Raw genomic sequence first — 26,565 nt, forward strand, 5'->3', positions numbered from 1 at the left:
TTGTGTGGAGTGAAAATGACTGTGGCCATCATTGCGGGGAGGGAGTTGTGAGCGTGGAAAAAAGCAAGAAACACTGTCACAATGGGGAACCTGCATAGGTAAGATGAATCCCCATAACGTGTGATTTTGAAAACTAGAGGGGCTGAATTTTATGAGTTCTTATAAGTAGTGAGATTTAAAGCCTGGAATTTTAAAAATCAGCAGTCTCAGCTCTTGAAGAGTCAGGATGGTGGGTGATAGGAAGCTGTGTCCCTGCCCTTAAAAAAATGGTATGATTTGGGGTGCCTGGGTGGCTCAGTCCTTAAGCGTCTGCCTTCAGCTCAGGTCAAGTTCCCAGGGTTCTGAGATCGAGCCCCGCATTGGGCTCCCTGCTTAGTTGGAAGCCTGCTTCTCCCTCTCCCTCTGCCCCTGCTTTAAAAAAAAAAAAAAAAAAAAAAAAAAAAAAAAAAAGTATGACAAACTGCTTGTGGAGTTACAGCAGAGAAGCAGGAGTTTGAAAAATGCCTGGGGCATATGGGAGGGAGGGGGAGTAGTTTACTCATTTCAGAGCCTGTCCCTAGAGAGAACACCCACTACCCCTGCCCCGCCACGGCCACCCAGGAACAGGCACCATTTCCTTTCCCCCTTCCCCAGCATAAACACATGGTCACCATCAAAGACCAGCTCTATAACTTGCTCACAACAAGCCCTACCCCATGCACTTTGGCAGATCCAGCAGCCTATCCAGTCATTTTTGCCTCAGTCCCAGTGTTGCAGGTCTCCTCCCTCAGAAGACCAGTGCAAGCCTTGCCAACACTGCCTTTCCCAGCCTACACATTTTGCAGGGTCTGGGTCCTAACATTGGCATGGACCTAAGGTGCACCTTATTAAAATTGTATAGACTTCCCACATGGCCCCAGTCTCAGTGGCAGCAGCAGGTCTCATTTTTTTTTTTTTTAAAAGATTTATTTATTTGTCAGAGAGAGAGCGAGCGAGAGCGAGCACAGGCAGACAGAGTGGAAGGCAGAGTCAGAGGGAGAAGCAGGCTCCCTGCGGAACAAGGAGCCCGATGTGGGACTCGATCCCAGGACGCTGGGATCATGACCTGAGCCGAAGGCAGCTGCTTAACCAACTGAGCCACCCAGGTGTCCCAGCAGGTCTCATTTTATAAGAAAACCAGCATGTACCTTGTTAAGACTATACACCCCACCCCAGCTGGGGGCCATACACTGCCCACAACATGCAAAAAAGCCTCTGCAGATGGCTGCACTGAAAGAAAAGGTGTCCAGGACAAAACAGTGGAGCACATGCAACACACATAGGAGACACCTCTGAAATGGCAGCTCCTGGTGAACAGAAGACACTGCATTACAGGGCACAATAGGACCTCTTCTTCATAAGGCCATTATATTCAAGAACAGGAGATGTACCTGGCATTCCTGACACAGAGAAACAGACATAGATAACTAGACAAAGTAAGGAGGTAAAATATGTCCCAAATGAGAGAATGAGGAAAAAAAATCATAACAAGAGGCTTAAATGAAATGGAGATAAGTAGTGGGACTGATAGAAAATTTAAGGTAATGATCATAAAGATATTCACTGGACTTGATAAAACAGTGAGGACACAAGTGACACCCTTAACAAAGAAATAGAGAACATAAAAAAATTGGAGATGAGGAACACAATAAACAAAATTAAAAATAGACCAAATGGAATAAATAGCAGGCAGAGGAATGAGTTAGCAACCTGGAGGACAGAGTAAGGGAAAATAATCAAGCTAAGCAGTTAAAAAAAAAAAAAAGATTATGCAAAATGAGAATAGACTTAGGAAACTCATCAACTCCATCAGGCATAATAATATTTGTCTAATAGTGTTCCCAGATGAAGAAGCAGAGAGAAAAGGGGACAGAAAATTTAATTGTAGAAATCATAGCTGAAAACTTCCCAGGGGAAGGAAATACATCTAGATCCAGGAGACACAGAGAACCTCCAAAAAAATCAACCCACATAGGTCTACAACAAGACACATAGTAATTAAAATGGCAAAAATTAGTGATAAAGAGAATTTTTTAAAGGGCAAGAGAAAAAACACATTTACATCAAGAAACGTCTCCACAAGGCTATCAGCAGGTTTCTAGCACAAACTTTGCAGGCCAAAAGAAAGTGGCATGATATATTCAAAGTGCTAAAAAGAAAAAAAATCTGTGGCCGATAGTACTCTATCCAGCAAGGTTATCATTCAGAATAAAAGGAAAGATAGAGAGTTTCTCGGACAAACAAAAGTTAGAGGAGTTCATGCCCACTAAACCAGCCCTACAAGAAATGTTAAAAGGGACTCTGAGTGGAAAGGAAAGACCATAAGGAGAACTAAGAAAAGTAGGAAATACAAAAGCAGTAAGAATATCTGTAAAAATCAGTCAAGGGATTCACAATATAAAATGATGTAAAGTATGACAGCATATACTAAAAATGTGGTAGTATTTGATATATGGTATACAAAAAATGGGCTCAAATTTAAGTAGCCATCAACTTAATATAGACTGCTATATGCAGAAAATGTTGTATACAAATCTAATGGTAACCACACATAAAAAAAAATAGTAGATAAGGAAAAAAAAAAGACAAAGGAAACCAGGTATATCACTAAAGAAAACCAATGAACTGTGAGAAAAGAGAGCAAGAGAAGAAACAATCAGATAACTACAAAAACAACCAAAAATATTGATTCCCAGGGATATAGGTACCCCAATGTTAATAGCAACATTATCTATAATAGCCAAATTATGGAAAGAGCCCAAATGCCAATCAACTGATGAATGGATAAAGAAGTTGTTTAGGATAACCTAGAACATATAGATGTGTGTGTCTATGTATATATATATCACATCTTCATGTGTATGTACACACACACACACACATACACTGAATATACTCAGCTATCAAAAGAATGAAATCTTGGGGTGCCTGGGTGGCTCAGTCGGTTAAGCATCCAACTCCTGGTTTTGGCTCAGGTCATGATCTCACAGTTGTGGGATTGAGCCCCACGTTAAACTCTGCACTCAGTGTGGAGTCTGCTTCAGATTCTCTCTCCCTTTCTCCCTTATTCACATACGCTCTCTCTCCAATTAATAAATACATAAATAAAATCTTTAAAATTTTTTAAAAATTTAAAAAAGAATGAAATATTCCCATTTGCAATGACGTGGGTGGAGCTAGAGTGTATTATGCTAATCAAAATTAGTCAAAGAATGACAAATACCATATGATTTCGCTTATATGTGGAATTTAAGAAATAAAACAGATGAAAATGGGGGGAGAGAGACAAATCATAAAACAGATTCCTAAATATAGAGAACAAACTGAGGGTTGCTGGAGGGGAGGTGGGGGGGGATTTATTAAATGGGAGATAGGTATTAAGGAGGGCACTGGTTGTGATGAACACTGGGTGTTGTATATAGGTGATGAATCGCTGAATTCTACTGAAAATAATATTGCACTTTATGTTAACTAACTGGAATTTAAATAAAAACTTGGTACTACAAAAAAGTTACAAAATGGTAATAAATGCATACTTATTAATAATTACTTTGAATGTGAACGGAGACTAAATGTTTCAAACAAAAGACATAAGGTGACAAAATGGTTAAAAAACAATAACAACATCCATGTATATGCCACCCACAAGTGACTCATTTCAGACCTAAAGACATACGCAATTTCAAAGTGAGGGGACAGAGAAATATTTGTCATGCAAATGGCTGTCAAAAGAAAGCTGGGGTAGCAATACTTATATCAGACAAAATAGACATTAAAACAAAGATTATAAAAAGAGACGAAGAAAGACACTATATAATAAAAAAAGGATAATCCAACAAGAAGAAATAACAATTCTAAATATTTATGCATCTAGAATGGGAGTACCTAAGTACATAAAACAGTTAATAACAAATATAAAGGAACTAATCAGTAGTAATACGATAATAGTGGGAGACTTTAACACCTCACTTACATTAATGCACAGATCATCCAAACAGAAAATCAACAAGGAACAGTGACTTTGAATGACACACTAACCAGATAGATTTAACATTTCATCCTAAAATAGCAGAATACACATTCTTTACAAATGCACATAAAATATTCTCCAGAATAGGTCACATATTAGGCCAGAAATAAAATCTCAATAAATCAAAAAGATCAAAGTCATATCATGGATCTTTTCTAATGATGCTATGAAACTAGAAATCAACTGTAAGAAAAAATCTGGAAGGAGCACAAATACATGAAGGTTGAATAGAAGGATATTAAACAATGAATGGGTCACCAAGAAATCAAAGAAAAAACCAAAATTACATGAAGAAAAATGAAACTGAAAACACCATAGTCCAAAATCTTTGGGATGCAGAAAGTCGTTCTAAAAGGAAAGTTTATGGCACTACAGGCCTATCTAAAGAAACAAGAAAAACCTCAAATAAATAGTCTAACCATACACTTAAAGGACCTAACAAAAGAAGGACAAGCAAAACTCAAAACCAGCAGAAGGAAAGAAATGATAAAGATTAGAGCAAAAATAAATTATATAGAAATAAACAAACAAGGAACAGATCAAAGAAGCCAAGAGCTGAGTCTTTGAAAAGATCAAAAAATTGTTTAACCTCTAGCCAGAGTCATCAAAACAACAACAACAACAGCAAACTCCCAAAACAGGTGACTCAAACAAAATCACAAGTGAAAGAAGAGACGTAACAACCAACACCAAACAAATACAAAGGATTATAAGAGAATGTTGTGAAAAATTATATACCAACAAACTCGATAACCTAGAAGAAATGGATAAATTCCTGGAAACATATAACCTGCCAAAATTAAAACAAGAAGAAATAGAAAACTTAAACACACCAATTACCAGCAATGAAATTGAATCCATAATCAAAAAACTCCGAATGAAGAAAAGTTCAGGACTAGATGGCTTCATAGGCAAATTCTATCAAACATTTAAAGAATAGTTAATACCTACTCTCAAACTTTTCCAAAAAATGGAAGAGAAAGGAAAACATCCAAACTCATTCTATGAGGCCAGCATGCCATGATATCAAAACTAGAGGGGCACCTGTGCCTTCGGCTCAGGTCATGATCCCAGGGTCCTGGGATCGAGCCCAACATCAGGCTCTCTGCTCAGCAGGGAGTCTGCTTCCTCCTCTCTCTCTCTCTGCCTGCTTGTGATCTCTGTCTGTCAAATAAATAAATAAATAAATAATCTTTAACAAACAAACAAACAAACTAGAGGAAGACACCACAAAAAAAGAGAACTACAGGCCTACATCCTTAATGAACATAAATGCAAAATTCCTCAACAAAATATTGGCAAACCAAATCCAATAATACATTAAAAAAAATTCACCATGATCAAGTGGGATTTGTTCCTGGGATGCCAACATGGTTCAATATTTGCAAATCAAACTACATGATACATCACATCAATAAGAAAAAAGATAAAAACCATATAGTCATTTCAACAGATATAGAAAAACATTTGACAAAGTATGACATCCATTCATGACAAAAACCCTCAACAAAGTAGCTTTAGAGGGAACATACCTCAAAATAATGAAGACCTTATGTGTAAAACTCATAGCTAACAACATCCTCGATACAGAAACACTGAGAGCTTTTCCCCTAGATCAGGAACAACACAAGGATGGCCACTCTCACTACTTTTATTCAACATAGTACTAGAAGTCCTAGCCACAGCAATCAGACAACAACAACAACAAAATAAAAGACATCCAAATTTGTGAGGCACAAGGAAAACTTTCACTATTTGCTGATGACATGACACTATATATAGAAAACCCAAAAGACTTCAGCCCAAAACTGCTAAAACTGATAAACAAATTCAGTGAAGTCACAGGATACAGAATCAATGTACAGAACTTTAAAAAAATTTTATTATGCTCATTTAGCCACTGCATAGTACATAATTAGTTTTTGATGTAGTGTTCAGTTGTTCATTAGATAAGTATAACACCCAGTGCTCATCACATCATACCCATCATGCTATTATCACTCCCTCCAACCTCCTCCCCTTTGAAACCTTCAGATTGTTTCCTGGGGTCCATAGTCTTTCAGGGCTCACCTCCCTCTCTGATTTCTCTCCCTTTGGATTTCCCTCCCTTCCCCTATGGGCCTCCATTCTATTGCTTATGTTCCACATATGAGTGAAACCATAAAGGAGATGTGGTACATATATATAATGGAATATTATTCAGATATTAGAAATGAATACCTACCATTTGCATCAATAGGGATGGAACCCGAGAGCTGAAGTAAGGCAAGCAGAGAAATGTACAGAAATTTGTAGCATTTCTATATACAAATAATGAAACAGCAGAAAGATAAATTAAGAACACAATCTCATTTACAATTGCCCCCAAAATAACAAAATAGGTAGGAATAAACTTAACCAAAGAGGCAGAAGAGCTGCACTCTGAAAACTATAAAATATTGATGAGAGAAATTGAAGATGATATAAGGAAATGGAAATAAATTCCATGCTCATAGATTGGGAGAACAAATATTGTTAAAATTTCCATACTACCCAAAGCAATCCCTATCAAAATACCAACAGCATTTTTCATGGAAGTAGAACAAACCATCCTAAAATTTGTAGAGAACAACAAAAGACCCTGAATAGCCAAAGCAATCTTGAAAAAGAAAAACAAAACTGGAGGTATCACGGTTCCAGACTTTGTTATATTATAAAGATATAATAATCAAAACAGTAGGGCACTGGCACAAAAACAGACATATAGGTCAGTGCAACAGAAAAGAAGGCCCAGAAATAAGCCTACAATTATATGATCAATTAATCTTCAATAAAAGAGGCAAGAATATGCAATGGGAAAAAGACAATCTCTTCAACAAATGGTGTTGGCAAAACTGGACAGCTACATGCAAAAGAATGTAATTGGACCACTTTCTTACACCATACACAGAAATAAACTCAAAATGGATCAAGGACCTAAATTTGAGACCTGAAACCATAAAAATCCTAGAAATGAGCACAGGCAGTAATTTCTCTGACATCGATCATAACATCTTTCTGATGAGTCTCCTGAGGCAAGGGAAATAAAAACAAAAATAAACTATTGGGACTTCATCAAAATAAAAAACTTTTGTACAGCAAGGGAAACAAGAAACAAAACTAAAAGACAACCTACTGAATGGGAGAAGATACTTGCAAATGACATATCCAATAAAAAGTTAGTATCCAAAGTATATAAAGAATTTACAAAACTCAACACCAAAAAAGCAGATAATCCAATTAAAAAATGGACAGAAAACATGAATAGATATTTCTCCAAAGAAGACATCCAGATATTGGCCAGCAGACATATGAAAAGATGCCTTCATTCATCATTAGGGAAATGCAAATCAAAACCACAGTGAGATATCATCTCACACCCCTCAGAATGGCTAAAATAATAATTTTAAAAAACCTCAAGAAAGAACAAGGGTTGGTGAGGATGTAGAGGAAAAGAAACTCTCGAGCATTATTGGTGGGAAGGCAAACTGGTGCAGCCACTCTGCGAGACAGTATGTATTTTGATGGCTGCATAGTATTCCACAGTATTCCAGTATATACGTATACTGCATCTTTATCCATTTGTCAGTGGGACATCTAATATAGGCTCCCTTTAAATGTAGGTTTTAATTAACCAAGCAAGCAGACTATTAAAGCCACTCACTCTCAAGTTTCAAAATCAGTTTATTGAATCCAGAATTTGTGATGTTAACAATATTGAAAAATTTGGCCCCATCTGGTGCTACATTCATTCCTTCCTGTTCTAGCACCCCTACACTTTATTTTAACAATATTTTGTGGCTTTATTCTAATATGTTAGCAAAATTCTGCCACCTTTTTGTTGTTTAATGTCTTCCCAGGTCCAATTATTTGTACTTTTTCCTGTGGGATACTATGAAACTAAACTAAATTCACCATATGTGTATTTAGAAACTGGAGGACGTGAGAGTTGGTGGGTTGAGTCTTGAGGAAAAATAGCATTATTTATAAGGTAACTGCCTCATGTGAGGTCATTACAGTACTTTCAATCAGAGGATGGCTGGAGTTGTCGGAGAGGAAGGATTTTTCTGCTAGCAAGTGAGACTCAGAGGGATATGTTAGGTCAAAATACTCAGACTCTGTATTAATCATGCCCCTTTATTGAACCCTCACACCCTGTCCTAATCACCTCAGAGCCACCATCTGTTAATTGAAGGCAGTCCCTACACCCTGGAGCCTGTGGAAATTGTTCAAATTAGCCATTCCCAAACCAGCTTAGCTTGCTTAGCCTGCTTCTCTCATTCTTCCCTGCAAAAACCACAGAAAGGCTCTTGCCCACCTTCTCCCTTTGCTTCTGCATCTTTACCAATCCTGTTGCTTCCCCAGGTGGTCTTACATAGTGTGTTGTGCTCTGTCTTCTTCCAACCTGTAGCAAACTATCTTTCCAATGACGGTTGTCTCCTGATCTGTTGATTTCACCATAAGTGAATAATGATGATAATACCTCCATTTAAAAATAGATGCATACAAATCCACCCTAATATCCTATTTCAGTTTTCAGGTTTCTACTCTTTCCCCAGTCCTATCTTTTGTATGAGAGACCTATAGGGGCTATGAATTCAATTTATACTGTATTTATGCAACCACTGCCATTAGACTGGGGACTTAAATTTTGGCTACATTGGCTCTGCAGCTACAAGAGAGAAGATACTTTTCATATAGCAGATAGAGACACTCTCTGGTTCTTTGACTATGGCTTAAGCCCCAAACATAAACCCCTGAGTTTACTAGTTTCTTTAAACTTTATTCTAGGTAGTTAGGCTACTCCCATAGCCTTTGTATTTCTCATTCTATTATAATGGTTCATTTCAACAGCAATTTGGTTTGTCAAAGTTTGCTTTCAATTGTTAATTCATTTTAAGACACTATAGGTGATAATTAAATGAGTACATGCCACAGACTACTTGTGTCCTATTTTCAAGTGGTAACAAATCAGATACCAAATAAAACCCAAATCAGACACCTAATTCAAGACTACCCAGGAGAACAAACAAAACAAAACAAAACAAAACAAAACATTTGGGTCCCACAAATGGACCCACACTTATATTTTATGGTAAGCTGATTTAAACCAAGACACCAAGGCTATTTAATGGGTGAAAAGAAGGTCTTTTCAACTAAATTGGCTGTGTATATGGAGGAAATGAATCTTGATCCATATGACATCATTCATGGAAATTATTTCAAAATAGATCATAGACCTTAATGTTAAAGCTAAATAAATAAATATAAGCTAAATAAATAATAAATATATACATAAATATATACACCTGTTGAAGCACACACACTCAGTATATAAGCAACTGGGCATGTCCCTCTGTGTAATTTATACCTCAATTTAAAGAAAAAAGTTACTAGTTTGAGCTCTTATTTCTTCCTTGCAGGGTTGTCAAAAATCAGACATGCTTTGTAATGGAGTCAAAGCAGCCCTCTTCCTGCACACACTTCCTTTCCAGGATCTTGGCTGAGTGGCCAGGCTGTTTCAACCTCTCTGTCAGCCTCTGCCCTGAGCTGAGGGCACAGGACTGTGGTTTCTCAGTCTCTCCCAGCCTCTGCCCTCTGGAGGCCAAGTTGAAGGTCAAGTTGCTGTCACAGCTGCTTCCTTCATGAAAAAGAGGAAATTCTTATAAACCTACCTTTTTCAGGATCAGTCATCCATCTGCTGGTAGCTGTATTTCCCTGCTTACCAATCGTCAAAAGTTTAGGGTAGCTCTGCAGGTTCGGCAAAACAACTACATACCTGCTCTCATCTACTGAAATGCTTCTCCGCCCACTCTCTAGATTCAGATGGTGGCCAAGCTGTCCTCTTCTGATGCAGCCAATGAAAACTAGCACAGAGAAATTCTCTTCATCCTCTTTTCTTCCCTTTCACTATGTATATGCAGAAAAGATTTCACCTTTTTATTTTATTTTGTTATTGTTATTCACAGCAAAAGGAATTCTACTTTAGGCAAACTCATCTAAAAACACCCATATTTTTGAGTACAGCTTTTCCCTTTCTCCTCAAAAATGTGCTTAATTGCCTCAGAAAAGAATGCCATTTATTACCTCTTGTCCAGTTGGAAAAAATTATGCTCATGGGTGATTGCATGAAGGATGGAGGGTCCATCTACACTTTCCAATGGTCCAAAATGTAGTCTTGGACTGTTTTTAGACACTATTTACTAGAACAGTAATTCCTTCGATTTTGCTCTACCCCAATATATTTATCATTTCCTTTTTTGCTTCAGGTTGTTTCTGATGTTTGCCTGCAAAGGTGCCTTGACTACTATAACCCATTCAGCTGTGTGTTTCTTTCCCACTTCATCTCTAGGACATTTCTACTTCAATGATTTCCTGATCCTGAATCAGAGCATTGTTCCACATGACCTCTGAGAGTCCAAAGCAGCAGTTAATGGGCTCTGGACCAGGTGGTAGCTATGGAAGCAAACGAAGGTGAAGAACAGGATCTTTCTGAAGACCAAATCTGTAGGTCTCAGGGATTAGCTATAAATGAAGGAAGAGAGAAGAGTTGGAATGTTAGTTTAAGACCAAAATAGGAGGGGGGGGGGTACTGTTTACTCCTTTGGAAAGAATCTGTGGAAGGATATATGTTTATAGGAGAGAAAAGAATAGGATTTCTGTTTCAGAGATCCTTGGCATGCTCCTCTCCATGCAAAGGTTCTCCATCCAAACCTCTGGAGAGGCCTTAAGATGAAGTTGGTAACCCGCCTCCAAGTTCCAAGGGAACAATTGGCTCTGCAGTGGGTCGCAGGTATATTATAAGTATATGACTATTTCAGACATAATTAATTCTATGAGAATCCCTTGTACCCCACCATTGACCTTACTCCAAAAACCGAGGACACTTGGTTTTGAGGCTCTACAGTGTTTAATCACAGGTGTAATAGAAGTATCACAAAATACAGTAACAAGATGGCCCAGGGTGGTTGAAGCAAACTGTACCCAGAGTCCGGCTCATGCATATAAGGCCTTCCTGAGAGCGTGGTCTCCGTGTTAATCCATAACAGATAATTAGACACCTTCGTATACACCCCAGGCTTTTCCTTCCGGCCACAGCCCTCTCCCCAGCTGACAATGCCCAGCTGGAACCATATGCTTTCGTTGTTTTTTTTCTGGCAAACCAGAGGTCCCCCACTGTCACCCTAGGAGAAAAAAGTTGTTTGGGAGTGGAAGGGAAAGTAACAAATTACTTCTACAGCCTATTGAGGTGTGGACAACTGGCACAAGGCAAAAAGCATTATAGTGTCTTTTGGTGAGAGGCAGTTTGATTAGACTCTCCAACTGCATGACTATACTCCCAGCCCCATGACTGTCAGACAAAGTGGCAAACAATTTGATCAAAAACAATGGCAATGAATGGTAGTTTGATTAAAAAAAAAAAAAAGAATATCCATCATCATCATCATCAGCAGCAGCAGCAGCAGCAGCAGCAGCATCAAGTCACATGTGTTCATTTTGATGTACCAATGAGTGCTTTTTTAATCCATTTTACCTCAACACTTTCATTGATTTTCAGAATTCTTACAATTTTCTCACTGCTTTTGTACTTTAAATCTACTTTCAGCCAACCCATTTTGGTCTTTCTATATAGTTCATAATAACAAAAAGTAAAAACCAAAAATAAATATCCATTATACCTCATAATAGGTAATTGGCTGAATACAGCAAGTACATAAACTGATACATATAAAATGCGAAAGATACAAAAAGTGAGTCAAAATGTTATATTGTGGCTTAAAACATTAAATTTGAAACAATTTATGAATTTTAAAGTATCATGAAAAAGATTGTCAAATAAGGACAAGTAAGGAGAATGGCATCATTGATATGAAAATTGAGGAGCACACAATCTTTCAATGCCCCCAAATCTTTGGGCCATTTCTTTATTTTAAAATTTTTAAAGTATTGTTGACATACAATGTCATATTAATTTCAGGTGCACAACATAGTCATGTGATGATTCTATGTATTATACAGTGACATTAAGTGTCACCATACAATGTAATTGTAATTACATTGTAATTACAACATTATTCGCTATATTCTGTATGCTATACTTTTCATCTCTGTGACTTACTAAATTCTATTAAAAATTATGTGCCTTCATCAAAAAAATTAGAAATCTCAGATATGGAAAAAGAACAGGAATAATACCCATAATTATATAATTAAGTGAATTTATATATAAACACACATATGATTATATGTGGAAAGACTTTTTCAGGAAAGATAAAAGGTAACACTGTAAAAATGGTTTCTCTGGGGAGTGAACAGGACAAGCGTAAGAGGTAAACTTCTGCTTCACTGTACATCCATCTATAACATTTGAATATTCCCTACCATGCACTCAAATAAATAAATGAAATAAATATCATTTCTAATTCTAGCCATGCAGAGGCAACCCCTTAGTCAAATATAATTGTCCATAGCCTTGAGTATGCAAATATGAATACATAGCTGTTATTTATTTTATTATTTATTTTATTATATATTGTTTCACAGCTTAGAAAGACTTATTTTTGAAAATGTTAAGTGAGACGCAAAAAAGTTGGAAAGAAGTACCATTCAGTAGTATGACAAAACCCCCAAATCCAAAACAAATAAAACAAAATAAACAAGATAGGGGTTTCTTTGATTTTTTTCTAAACCAGATTGTTTATCATGAAAGATCACTGTGCCCATCAGCTAACTTTGAACCAAACTCTTCTTTACCCAATTCTTTGAGGTCATTGGAACGTCCCCTGACCCTTCTTGAAAATGGAGAATTACAATCTCTTCTGTGGAGATGAGGGGATCTACGTGAAGGATATGAGGCAGAACAGCAGCACAGTTAAGACCTTCTATTTCTGAAGCCCAACAGATCTTGGTTTGTATGCCAGGGGGAGCATTTAGCTGAGACAATGTGAAAATGTTCTTCAGCATTTAGGGCTCTGCTTCAATGCTCTTCGATGTGATAATAACTAAATTTCCTGCAACATGGCTGTGTGGATGGAAGGAAACAACACCTCTGATGCCTGTACTCCCCTGCTATCTGACAAGCCTGTACTCAATAGGAGCTCTCAGCATTTCTGTAGCTGTTGAACTAGCCAAGTCTGGACATGACCAGGCTGGGCTGATGGATTTGAAGCCCTGCTCCTACTAGAACCCAAAAGATGGCTCTAATCTCAGAAGACAGAGTGCCTTCCTTAGAATTCTGGGTCTGTAATTTAACTTGCCAATGTATCCTCTGTAGGGCTGTGAGCTTTTCTGATCCTGTTTCCTCATCTGAAATAAACCTGCATCCCAGGGCTAGTTGGCATTTTGTGTATTTGTGGAAGCGATTTGTACACTCCTAAGCACTGAACAGGTGTAAGAGATGGCGATGGAAAAAATTATATTTATAGAATTTACTATGATCATCCTCTGCTCTGAACTGTTTTAAGTGCTTTTGTACATTGACTCACTTAATTTTCACAATAGTCCTTGAAGGTAGGAACTCTTAACATTCCCATTTTACAGACGAGGAAATTTGAAAAAGCACAGGCCTGGAGGGAAGTCACAGGTTGTAAGTAGAGGAGCTGAGAGGGAAGTTACGGGAAACTGCACCCCTAACCACTATCCCACACAGTCTCCCTTTGGTTACAAAGCATCTGTACTGAGCTGAATAACATCCCTTCCAAATTCATGTCTATCTGGAACCTCAGAATGTGAGCCTATTTAGAAATAGGACTGTTGTAAATGTATTTGGTTAAATTAAATGAAGTCCTACTGGATTAGGGTGGGTCCTAAGCCAATAACTGAAATCCTTAGAAGAAGAGACAATAGGAGACAGACATATAGGGAGAAGTCAATGTGAAGATTGGGGCAGAAAGTGGAATGATTCACCTACAAGCTGAGGAATGCCACCAATTGCTGGAAACTACCAGAAGTAGGAAAAGGCCAGGAGGTATCCTCCTCTAGAGCCTCCAAAGAGAACATGGCCCTACGGATGCCTTGATTTTGGACTTTTGGCCTCCAGAACTATAAGAGAATACATTTCCATTGTTTAAATCAACCCTGTTTGTGGTAATTTGTTACAGTATCATTAGGAAACTTATCCAGAGGGGGTAGAGGGGAGCAAATTATCCCAGAAATGTTTATCAGCCCTCTGTGGCAGTCCCTCTCCAAACAAGGGACAAGCTCCATTACCTGGCAGGCGTCCTTCCCTTCTTCAGCATTCCTAGCACACAGCATGTTCCTGGTGAGCACATACATAACAGAGGAGCACGTTTCCCATTTGACCAGGTCGAGGCTGACTTTGTTTAGCTGTTGACTCATACTTTTCATAGGAACTGACCCAAAGAAGAAGCAGATAGGGAAAGGCCCCTGAGCTCAAAGTGGTCCTTTTGGGCTGAGGTCAAGCACCCATTCACCATCACATCTTTTCACCTCAGTGACAAAGGAACTACCGTATAGCTTAGAGAACTACCCAAATCTGGACTTAGTAAGGGTAGAGAGGTGTTCAGGAGACACTGAATCCCATCCTCTTTGAATCCAGAGCTCCCCACAACTGGGTATCTATTGGATCCCAGTCTCAGTGTACTTTTCTCACTCTGCAGAAGGCGCTAACTCTGTAGTCCTAAAAAGGTATTTCATTTAAATCCATAAAAAGGTAAAGAAAACTCCTGATGGCAAGTTCTGTCCTGGTGCCCATGGCTCATAAAGATGGATTTAAATCATGTCAGAGCTTCTGAGTAATTCACTGTCTATCTAAGAGGTGAACCTAATACCTAGAATGTTTATTCTCCTAAGAAAGGCTATTTCCCTTTTTGTATATTGTTGAATTCCCGGAGCCAGAACACTGCCTGGAAGAGGATCAATGAATATGTGCTGAGGGACACAGAGGAACTTTAAATTAAGAAGGTGGTCTTTTTTAAAGTTCATGAGAAGCTTCCAAGGGTAATTCCCAATGAGGAATTCTAAACAGACTCTGAGCTTTGGGACCATGTGGGGATAAATGTATTGTCATTTGTGTGTCTACTTAGAAGAATGACACTGACTGGAATTTTTTTTTTTTTGGGAATTTTTTTTTCTGTTCTTTAGATTTTAGAGTAAGACACATTTGCCAAAATAATGACAAAAGGGCACAATTTTATGAGTTAGCTGGGTGGAGTGATGGGTGTAGGGTACAGGTTGACTCTATAAGGACAAATTTATATTCAGTTTGTCCCCTTCTCCTTGGCCTGGATCTGTAGTTTTCAAATATTTGGGCCACCAAACCCTTTGTTACAGGGGATCAGAACCGAGCTGCTCTGCTGACATTAGTGTAGGCTTCTTGGAGCCCAGTCCATTTTGCCACTCCTTTGCCCATCAATATGTTCCCCCAAATTCCTCCAAGTCACTCTTGGACTCTCAACACTTCTTCCTCGCCTATCACTGAGTCCTTGTTCAGGGTTTGTGTTCTACAATATGGACATAAAATTTGCTACAAGAACCCAGGAAGGCCAAGGAAGGATGATTCCCATGTGGACTGAAGTTAAGGCTCATTATGGGTCTTTAAATAAAAACTGGAAGTTTCCAAACCCACCAGGCAGACTTCTCAGAGCTAGCAGAGCCTTCAGAGTTTACTTTCTCATTTAAAACATCAACCAGGGTGCCATCCCCCACTGGATTGGGCTGTCGTAACTCACTGGTAATGCCCCATCCAGTCACCCAGCAATTTCGCCAGCTCTCTATGTCAGTGACCTCTGAAAGGCAGATGGGCACTTTCTCGGCATCCAACTTCAACGGAGATTTGAGCAAGAGCAAAGCAATGTCATTATCCAAGAGCCAGCTGTCAAAATAAGGGTGAGTAATTAGCTTGTCCACTTTCATCCTCTTCGATTTCTTGGTGCCAGTGCTTCTTGCACTATGTATAATCTCCAAGTCAGATCTTATGTCAAAACAAAAGAAAGAGAACGAAGAGGTGAGTGGTGGAAGGCAAAAAAGGTGAGCCTTAAGAGAAAATATTTCCACCAGTGTGAGACTGTGATCCTGAGAGCTGGAGGGATGGAGACAGCTGGGGCCATGCACTTGGGCCCTGACTGGGCAGAAGAAGACAGACCCGAGTTCCAGACTTGCCACATTGCCAACCAGCTTTTGCCTTGATGGCCTTTTGGGCAAATTCAATAGTAAATTTTATTAACAACTGTCTGAAAGTCGTGCTATGTACAAGTAGCTGAGGGACTTGATCTTGATTTGCAGGAAGGGGTGGACTAGCTATTCACACACACCTGGGAAGTTTCTCAAAGATATTGATGCATGGACCTGAGCTAAGACAGCATCTCAGGAACTTCTGGCGTGCAGCCGGGCCTGAGACCCTCCCCTTGGATCCCAATCCCTTCTAGGATTCTCGGAATCCATGGTCACTGTCGAGTTCATTTTCTCCCCAAGTAATGCAAATGCTTAGGAAAGTATTTTCCAAAGGTTTGGACCAGGACCACATGCACTTGGCAAGATGCCGAGAAGTCCAAAGAACATTTGTTCTACCATCTGGGTCCCATGAAATGAGACGTGAAACATCCTAGGAAGAGAACAGTGTCTCTACCACCTGCAAAGTGTGATATTCAATCACACAGGCATATATTTAGCCTCCTGGTATTTCGTTTTGAGACTGACAAACTTGGATGGAGTTTCCAGGAGAATAATAAGGATGTAAGGACAAATATCCTAGCACATCAGTTAAAACAGGTCTGTCTGGAATACTTACTTATGTCTGTTTATGAAGCAGTGGGCCGCAGTTAAAATCCACCACCTGCTCAGGATTGAGCCTCCGCAGATATGTCTCCTGCGGTGAAGAATACTCACCTGCCATGGAAAATCTATAATGTCTGCAGGTTCCCCGCCTACGATTTCCAAAGTTTCTGACTTCTCAGGCCTGCTACTTTTTATTTGGCCACAGGTCACTGAAAGCAAAAAGAAGGAAGAGGGACAAGAGAACCAGGGCTCCACTGTCAAGGTTGGTTGGCTTGGAAGAAACTTAAGTTTAGTGCCCCTTCTTCTTGCCTCCCCAGCACACAGATAGCAGTGGCTTAGCCAGGTTAACTAGCACCAGGCGGGAGATCCATCAAACAAGAATGATGCTTCCTAATGCTGGTGAAAGGCATCACATTTGTAATGGTGTGTTTATCGGGAACAATGAATGGCTCCTTCTTTCACCACAGCTTTGCTTTTTGGAAGGGTCTTCCTCTGAGGGCTTGTGGGAAGACACTACCACAAACCCTGGAGCTGGATCTTTTTATTGCCGCTCAGTAAGGAAGCCTAAATGGGAATATTCATTTATTTGAAAATAGGCCTCAGTGTCCTCTGAAAAATAAGGCTGTGGTATGGGACCTTGGTATAGACCATAAAATCCTTCTCCTTAGCTCTGGACTTATATTTTCAATTTCTATACCTGGATGACACAGACACCAGAAGTTTTACAGGCAAAGGGAAATTGATCAGCCCCTTTCTTCCTGATTGCTGTCCTGTATTTCCTATTGAGATTATTGGCACTGCTTTTCATTTAATTTAATTCTAGGGATTCCAATTGCACCTTAAAAGGAATGAAAATTTTGGCATTTTCTATGTGGTAGGGTTGTTTTGAGATCTTTTGGTGTCTTCTAAATGTCATTTGAGTAATAAGAAAAATAAATATCATAAAATCTAAAACACTGAGTGCTTACTACTTGCCAGGCACCATTCTGTTTTGCACAAAATAGTTTAATTCTCTGTTAGGGTTAGGACAGCTGGCCAAAACCCAAAAGTTTGTAACTGAACCAAGATTTGAAACTAGGTAGTCTAGCTCCAGAATCTCTTTTCATTACCACTGGGCAAATTGCTTCCTAACTGCTAACTATGCTTATGCATGGGGGAGAAAAGACAATGGCATTCAAAAATTTCCACAGATATGCATAATATGGAAGTTATACCTATTCAAACCACCTCCACACCACACATCACTACCACCCATGTTACCATCACCAAATATCACCATAGCCATACAACTCTGCCACCACACAACACCAGTACTACATATCCCCACCACGTATCCCCACATCACAGGTTGCCACACCACACAACCCTGCCACCACACAACACAACATACCACCTCACCACCACATGTCCCCACCATGTCACCCTCATCACACCTCTCATTATTACTACATTTTCCCACAACCAATGCATGTCACCATCACTGCCAAACACCAGCCCTGCTACTGCTTATCTCTGCCTTTGGGTTTCTCTCTTCCAACTTTCCTGGCCCTTCAGCTCCCCAGAAGTACCATGCTCCTTCCCACCCCAGGGCTTTTCTCCATGCCTCTACCAGAAAGACAGGCTCCTATCTCATATGCCCCTCTTTGCTTAATTCCTGTGTATCCCTCACATTTTAATTTAATTCCTGTTTATCCCTGTGTACCCTGTGTTTAATTCCTGTGTATCCCTCACATTTTAGCTCAATTATAAAGTCCTTTAAGAAATCTTCCTTGCCTTTCAAGATTACATAAGCTACCCTCCATATAACTTTCTTTCCTGACAACCTACCTTCCATTAACAGCAGAAATTAACTATTTGTGAAACTGCTAAAGTGTATTTCCTCCATTAAATTCTAATCTCTATGAAGGCAAGAAGCATGTTTTCCTAATTTTTGTTTCCTCATTATCTGATTTAGAGACTGGTACGTGGTAGAAACCCAATACATACTTATGAATAAATGGATGGATGGGTGGATAGATGGATGGACAGGGTGGACAGAAAGGTCTCAATATCAGTGGTAAAATCTTTGACATACTAATGACCTGTACAGGTGATCAGGAATTGAGGGACTTTAGTTCAAAATGCTGTGTCCACCCCACCCCACACCTAAAGAATTGGCTGTTCTTTGAGTTCCTAAGTCAGAAAGCCTTGGGCAGGGGCAGAATAAGTGGCTCATACAGGTGTCATTTCATTTGAAGATACAAAGAGAATAAGGAGCTGTTGCTTAGGAATATCTTCCTCACCCACATTGCTCCTGTCAAGAAAGACATTTCAGCATTCCCAGTGGAACACCACACACGGCCAGGACCCTGAACCCCAACCTCCAATGAAAATGTTGAGTTTTCAGGGTCAAAAAGGGAATCTTGGAATTAATCTACAATAAAGCAAAGTTGGACCTCTGGGAAATTTTCTAAATACTTAACTAAGATAATGATTTGTGAAAGTTTAAACAAAACTACTGAAGATTAAGATTCAGATTGGATTCATGGTTAAAAATCTCTAATATATCAGTCTTGCAACAGAATAACTACTTCTTATTGAATACCTACTTATGAGTCAGCTTCTGCATTTTGCATATGTGTGAGACACTTAATATTCCCAGAGAAACTCTAAGATATATTTTATTATTCCCATTTTATAGTTGAAGAATTAATCTCTGAGACATCATGTGATTGCCCATGATTATTTAGCTTGTATGGAGCAGATGGGGATTTTTCAGTCACGTGTGTCTGGTTCTGAAGTCTAATTATTTATGCTTCTTGCCCATAGCTTTCACAGTATGTCTATATTTCAACAAAGTGTCTGCTCAATTCTTCGAGAATCTTATTGGCTAAAATGATTGTATGCAATTTGATGACTGCTCTCTAAGGTGAACATCAAACAGGTTGAGACATTATATCCTAAGTATTGGTCTTCAACTCTGTGTGTACCTGCAATTCTGGAGTGAGATGGAGAAAAGATTTCACCTGGAGAGCTAAAACTGACTGGGAGGCAGTGGCTATCTGCAGTCCTCTATGTAAGACAAGTTCAAAGGTGCATCTAAGTGCAACAGAAAAAAGGACTATGATCTATCAGTAGTTTTTGCTAAAGGTCTGGGGATGTTAGATTGGCAGTAGGATACCAAACCAGGCTAGTGTTAATAGATACCTTTAAAATTTAAATGGGTAAAAACTCATCTTAAACCTGGGGAAAAAGTACACAATAAGGCCTGACATGAAACTGAGCAAGAACTAATATTACAAATGAGAGAATTGAGATTGAAAGTTATCTGGCCAGATCTGAATCCTGGGCATGGGCCTCAATATCAGACTCAATAAAAGTCTTGCATCTCCAGATAGAAAAATAATAGATCCACAGCTCTAGACTGTGAAGGGAGCTTGGAAGTTTTCATACGAAAATATCAACCATAAGATGCTGATAACATGACATCACTGCTAAGTGCTCTACTTCATAGATGGCAGCATTTGAATGGTTGTCAGTTTGGAGCCACACGGGCAAGAATGACATTAACAAATGGAGTATATTCAGAGATGGGTGGCCAACATAAGAAACCTTACAAGAAACATGAAAGGAAAGAAGACTCAGAAGGGCCTTCAGACTCTTGCAGGATTTTCTTAAAGATGAGCTATCAGGGTTGTTCAGCTCCACCATCAGTGGGTAGAAACTACAGATGATATAAAACATCTTACAGAAGTCTAAAACTTCTGCCATATTGTTATATTCCACTTTGTTGGTATTTGCACAGAATTGAGGCTGATCTGGACAATCTGAGACTGTGCAGGTGAAATTCAGGAGAGTCCAGAGCCCAATTATATATTCTTTGTGTTAAATATTTGCATATTGTTTGTGGAATTTCTCTATAGGGGAACAGGCTACCTGTTAGAGTCTTTAGTTTTCTCAAGAAGTGCACTTGTGATGATCACCAGGGATTGTATGGAAGTATTGAATCACTATATGGCACACCTAAAGCTAATATTACACTGTATGTTAACTAACTGGAATTTAAATAAAAACTTTTAAAAATGAGGGGATTTAATAAGATTATCTCTAAGGCTCTTTCCCATTCTAACACACTGTACTTTTACAGTTCAAAATGGTGAGAGGGAAATATTTTTACTTGAATTACATTAATGTAAAATGTTATCTTTAAATTCTTATATTTAAAATATATATATTTTAGCCTCCTTATTAATTTTTCCTTAAGAGGTATATCACTTCAATTACAATGTTTTAAATGCTTTATTGATATTGATGTCAGGCTGCCAAACGTCATGCATACTGAAATGTCCATGTATTTACATAAAAAGTCTCATGCAAATACACTAATTTTTTTTATATTTTCATATGTTAATGGTTCAACTTTGTTGAAAATTACATAAAATTGGGACTGACTTGAAAAATAAAAGACCTGTGGTTGTGAATTTTAGGAGAATCCCTGGGAGCCCAGGGGGCTCTATTTTCTGTAGATAGAGAACCAAATGAATTTTTGGGTCTGTCAGCACCACAGAGCAAAATTCCTGGGGGTGTTTCAGAGATGTCCCTTTGCAAGTCCCACCTGAACGAAATCACTTCAGACTCTAGATTTTTCCCAAGTGACTGACTGATCCAGACCCAGGGATATGATCAAGCAGATTAAGATAGCAAGGTCTCATTTCAGCTTTTTAGTCCAAAGTGTTTTCTCTTTGCTCATACTATCAAGCTATCTTAGACAAATAGTCTTTCTCCCTAAAGATTCTACTGATATGTTGGTGACTATGAGAGAACGAGAAGAAGGACCAGAGAGACAGAACTCAAATGTGCAAAATGCACTCTGGTCTTAGCAGGAAACTTCCTGATTCTGTCCTAGCTGGCAGGGCACCTGGCGAAGAGGGAAAGAAATGGGTTTTGGAATCAGAAGTTCTGAGTTGCCTGCATTATTTGTTGGCTGTGTGACTTGGAGCCAGTGATTTAACATCTCTAAGCTTCAGTGTTCTCATCTTTAACACAAATATAAGTTAATGTAACATTTCATGTGACATTGATTTAGAGGGATGGCATTTGGCTTCACCCTAATCTGGATCAAGGAGAAAGAGGTCTGAGTTTTGCCCAAAACCCCTGGTGAAATCTGAGGTCATCTCTGGACAAAATTTTAGTGGGAGAAAGCATTTGCTGGTGTCTTCCTACATCGATGGTCATATTTATGCTCTTCTGCTAAATCTTCCTGTCCTTCCAAAATCCAAGGCTCAATTCTCAGACCACCACTCTCTCTTTGCACTTTAGCAAAGTATGTCCTGGGGTATCTCTTGCCAGCTATAACTTTGAATATCATCTTTATACAGAAGATCTCACATTTGACCTCTCAGATCTCTTCACTTAGCCCTCAACTCTTTAACCAACTGCCCTACTCACAAGAATGTCTAAGAGGCACCTCAAACTTAATGTGGCCCAAATAGAACTCTCAGCTTACTTGACCCCAGTAAAGTCAAATCTGCCTTCCTATATGCTTCCCACAGTTATATTTTGCATCTGTTTGCTTAGGCAAGAATATCATCTGGGAGTTATCCTTGACTCCTCCTTTTCTCTGTCTCCTGGCATCCAATGCATCAGCCAGTCCAGTCAGCATTATCAAAAGATATCCAGAAACCAACCACTTCCCTCCATGCCTGCTGCTCTAAACCCATCCAGGCCATCACACCTTCATACTCACTCACTCTTGCCCCTGCACACATTTCCTCTGCAGCAGCCGGTGTCTCTTTCTCAAGTACCTCTCATTTCTCACTCTCCTGTTTAGACTCTTTGATGGCTTCCCATTGTAACCAGAATAAAACCCCAAGTCCTTCCTCTGCCTTTATAAGGCTCAGCATGATCTGGACCCCACTGGTCCCTCTGAGCCCATCTCTCTTCAGTGACCCCTTCCCATTCACTCTGTCTGCCCCATCAATCCGTATGCCTCCAAAACATACTGAGCTTATACACTGCACAGGGCCTTTGCACTTGCTGTCACATCTGCTTGGAAATATGTCTCCTCCTTTTTTTTTTTTAAATATTTTATTTATTTAACAGAGAGAGATCACAAGTAGGCAGAGAGACAGGCAGAGAGAGAGGAGGAAGCAGGCTCCCTGCTGAGCAAAGAGCCCGATGCGGGGCTTGATCCCAGGACCCTGGGATCATGACCTGAGCTGAAGGCAGAGGCTTTAACCCCCTGAGCCACTCAGGTGCCCCTCTCAAAGCCTTTTGAGGTTTACTGAAAGCCTTCCTGAGACGACCTACTAGTAGAGTCTCAACAACCACCTATAGGCCTTCCATCATATAAGCCCATATAAGCCCATTTAATAAGAACTGAAATTAACTTATTTACTCATTTTATATGTTTAATATGTTCTTCCCCTCATTAGATAGTAAAACTGCCTGAGCATAGGAAATGAATATGCTATTCTGTTATAAACCAGCTCCTAAAACAACTCCTGGCACATGGTAGAGGTTTATAATATTTGTCAACCAACAACTGACTGAACATAACACAAGTCTCCAAAAATTCTTAGAACCCAGGGGGAATCCATAGTAGCTATTAATACACTGCCTTCATTATAGTTATATCAAGTTACTATTTTGCATTAGGCCAATAAGGCTCTACATGATCCTTCAGAATGTTTTCAAAGAGAAAGCAGCCTTACTCATGACCTTGAAGCTGTAGGAATGTGGCTAGTTTCATCTCCAGATTGATGGCTGGTTACCCCTCTCAAAGGCTGATTACCCCTCTCAGCCATCCACTATGGAAAACTCTGGGATCTAACATACACATAAAATACACACATGCATGCATACACACACACACAGAGACACAGACAGACTGACAGACGCACACACACACACACACACACACACACCAGTCTCCTCCACATACTCTACATATAAATTCAAAGTTGAAGGTATTGTGGGAGCAATGATCTGAAAGTCTGGTCCAGGTGCCTCGGAGGGCATCAGATTCACTTTAAGGACTTAATAAAAGTGCAGTTCCCTGGATCCCCCCCGCCCACACACACACTGAGCTGTGGAATCAGCATCCTAGAACGTGACCTTTTGAACAAGGTCCCCAGGTGATCCTCCTGCACCCCAGTGAGCAAGGGCCCCAGTGAGGCGCAGACACAAAAACACCATGAGCCACCTACATGCTAGGGAGCTGTGTATCCAGGGCAGCAGCAGGGCAACCAGCAGCATTGTACTGCTTTTCCATCCCTCCATCCTTTCATTGGCCCTGGTCTTTACTCAGGTCAATAGAAAGCCTTCGGGTGAGACTGTACAAATTCATTTCAGTGGGACCAAATCTGAGTTTTGCTCTGTGTGCCTACTATCTCACAGCCTGACCATCAGGGTCACAATAGAGCATTGGGTGAAGCAGCCATGGTCCAGACAAAGCAGCCAAGTGGCATCCTGCCTCCAGGACCTGATGATTTCCATGAGCCAATCCTCTGGGATGTGGAGGTCAGTTTGGAACTGGGGGCAGGGGCAGGAGAGTAGGAGGCCTCCTTACCAGTTGGGATCCTAAGTCGAGGCATCTCAGGTTCACTAATGGATCAGGACAAAAGAGCTGAAGCCACTCCCTAGGAGAAAGGATCCGAGGCTTCTGGTCCAAATAGCTCAGATGATACAGTAGAGCGAGGATAGCCTCAGACACCTAAATAAGAGAACTTGCATCACCTGGGGAACCTAAGAGGAACTACTGAACTTTGAGCCTCAGATTACTCCTCTGCACAATAGCGATAATGATACAACATTATATTGTTGGGAGGATTAATGAGATAATGTGTGTATCTTAGCACAGGACCTGGCAAATACCAAGCCCATGATTTTAATTCTCTACTAATATCATTTCTACTGATGTCTTCTCTCTACTAATTGCATCTCCACAGGCTCCGGCAAAGGAGGGTATATTGACCAGCACTGTATAAAGCAAGACCTGCATAAAGTACATCTCCATGCAGGGTGGCTTTCATTGATACAGTTCATTCACTTGTTCAATAGTTTAGCTAGCATTTTATGCAGCACTTTCTAAATGACAGGCTTGTGACATGATGCAAAGATGAACAATATTTGTTCTCTGTCTCCTAGAAGCTTTTACCCATCTGGGAGAGGCATGTGACCAAAGACATCAACAATACAGGGGCATAAGTGTATCACTGTGAACTGTAGAGAGGTGTCCAACCCAATCTGGGAGGAACATGTGTATGTGATGGATGGTGGAAATAGGCTATTAGGGAAGATTCTCCAGAGAAAATAAGCTCTGTCTGGGCTGAGTCAGGCTACAAAGAGAAATGGTATTAAGGATGGACAGACAGGCATTTGTTATGGGTTGACTGGTGTCTTTCCAAAAGTCATCTTTTGAAGTCCCAAACCACAGTACCTTAGATTGTGACCTTATCTGGAAATAGAGTTGTTGCAGATACAATTAGTTAAGATGAGGCTGTCCTAGAGTAGGGTTGGTCCCTAATTCAACATCACTGGTGTCCTTGTGAAAAGGGAAAACTTGGATACACACATACACAGGGAGAACACCAAGTGAATATTAGAGTTAGGCTGCCACAAGACAAGGAACTACCCAAAGCTAGGAGAGAGACCTGGAACAGATCCCTCCCTAGTATTTTCAAGGGCACATGGCTTCCTGACACCTTGATTTTGGACTTTTGACCTCCAGAACTCCAAACAATAAATTTCTGTTGTTCTGAACTACCCAGTTTGTGGTACTTTGTAATGGCAGTCCTAGGAAACTAATGATGGCATTCTAGATGGGCATAAAACATGCGCAAAAATACCAAGGTGTATGGGAACTACAGGATCTCTTTTTTTTTTTGAGATTTTCTATTTTTTATTTTTAAAGATTTTATTTATTTATTTGAGGTGGGGGAAGGTAGAGGGAGAGGGAAAAGCAGGTTTCCCACTGAGCAGGAAACATGATGAAAGGCTCGATCCCAGGACTCTAGAATCATGACCTGAGCCGAAGGCAGATGCTTAACCAACTGAACAATCCAGACACCCCAAGATTTATCTATTTATTTTAGAGAGAGGGGGAGAGAGAGAGAGAGAGAGATCATGAGTGAGCGGAGCAGAGGGAATGCAAGCAGACTCCTCGCTGAGTACAGAGCCTGATGCAGGGCTTGATATCAGGAGATCACTGCCTGAGCTGAGACTGAGTCAGACGCTTAACATACTATGCCACCCAGGTGCACCCTATGGGAACTTTCAAGTTAAACCATATATAATTGCTGTTTTAGTAGCTCCAAAATAGTCTTAATATTGGCAATTTCAAATGGTACACTAAAACATTGAGCTGGAATAATGTACAAGTTTGAGCAGGAGAAAGAGGTCAATTTATTGAATAAAGCTCAAATCTAAATAAACAGTCTTCCCTACTATGCAGCCACTGAATAATTCTCAAAAGAAATCACCATGCATATGACAGGTATATGGGGAGCAAGGATTATTACTAAAGCCTGGCAAGGAGCTAGAGATGTAAACATTCTCCAAAATTCTATACATAATGGATTTCCATTTCAGGGGAAATGACTATAGACATTTTTCTTTGCCTGACTGTCTTGAGGCTTTAAAATTTATCTTTAAAACTCTTGGAAATATCCCGTCAGAATAAGAAAAAGGCAGATGAAATACTAGGAAGTTAGTTCATGTTATTGGGTATAGACTTTTCACACAATAAGCATTTACAATACTTCTCATAGCTGTAAGCAAAGCAT

At 39.7% G+C, this 26,565-nt stretch overlaps 1 protein-coding gene and 2 long non-coding RNA genes across 3 annotated transcripts in view; 1 reads left to right on the top strand and 2 right to left on the bottom strand.

Moving 5' to 3' along the window:
- Positions 1-9,867, bottom strand: part of LOC309862712 — a 44,563-nt gene extending 34,696 nt beyond the window's left edge. The window contains exon 1 of the long non-coding RNA XR_014310670.1: positions 9,742-9,867. This is a non-coding gene — a long non-coding RNA (uncharacterized lncRNA). The remainder of the gene's footprint in view (positions 1-9,741) is intronic.
- LOC309862715 overlaps positions 1-13,426 on the top strand; it is a 30,510-nt gene extending 17,084 nt beyond the window's left edge. Inside the window, exons 4-5 of the long non-coding RNA XR_014310672.1 lie at positions 10,419-10,573; positions 12,834-13,426. This is a non-coding gene — a long non-coding RNA (uncharacterized lncRNA). The remainder of the gene's footprint in view (positions 1-10,418; positions 10,574-12,833) is intronic.
- On the bottom strand, positions 10,569-24,069 carry LOC309862707 (serine protease 52-like; the record flags this gene model as incomplete). Its single annotated transcript, XM_082726894.1, is given in 6 exon segments — positions 10,569-11,250; positions 14,276-14,418; positions 15,757-15,998; positions 16,815-17,010; positions 23,989-24,039; positions 24,042-24,069. Coding segments are annotated over 6 exon segments (930 nt in total). The 3' UTR covers positions 10,569-10,980.
- Between the last annotated feature and the right edge of the window lie 2,496 nt (positions 24,070-26,565).

The sequence above is a fragment of the Mustela nivalis genome (assembly GCF_964662115.1).
Source record: "Mustela nivalis genome assembly, chromosome: 4".
NCBI classification, from domain to species: domain Eukaryota; kingdom Metazoa; phylum Chordata; class Mammalia; order Carnivora; family Mustelidae; genus Mustela; species Mustela nivalis.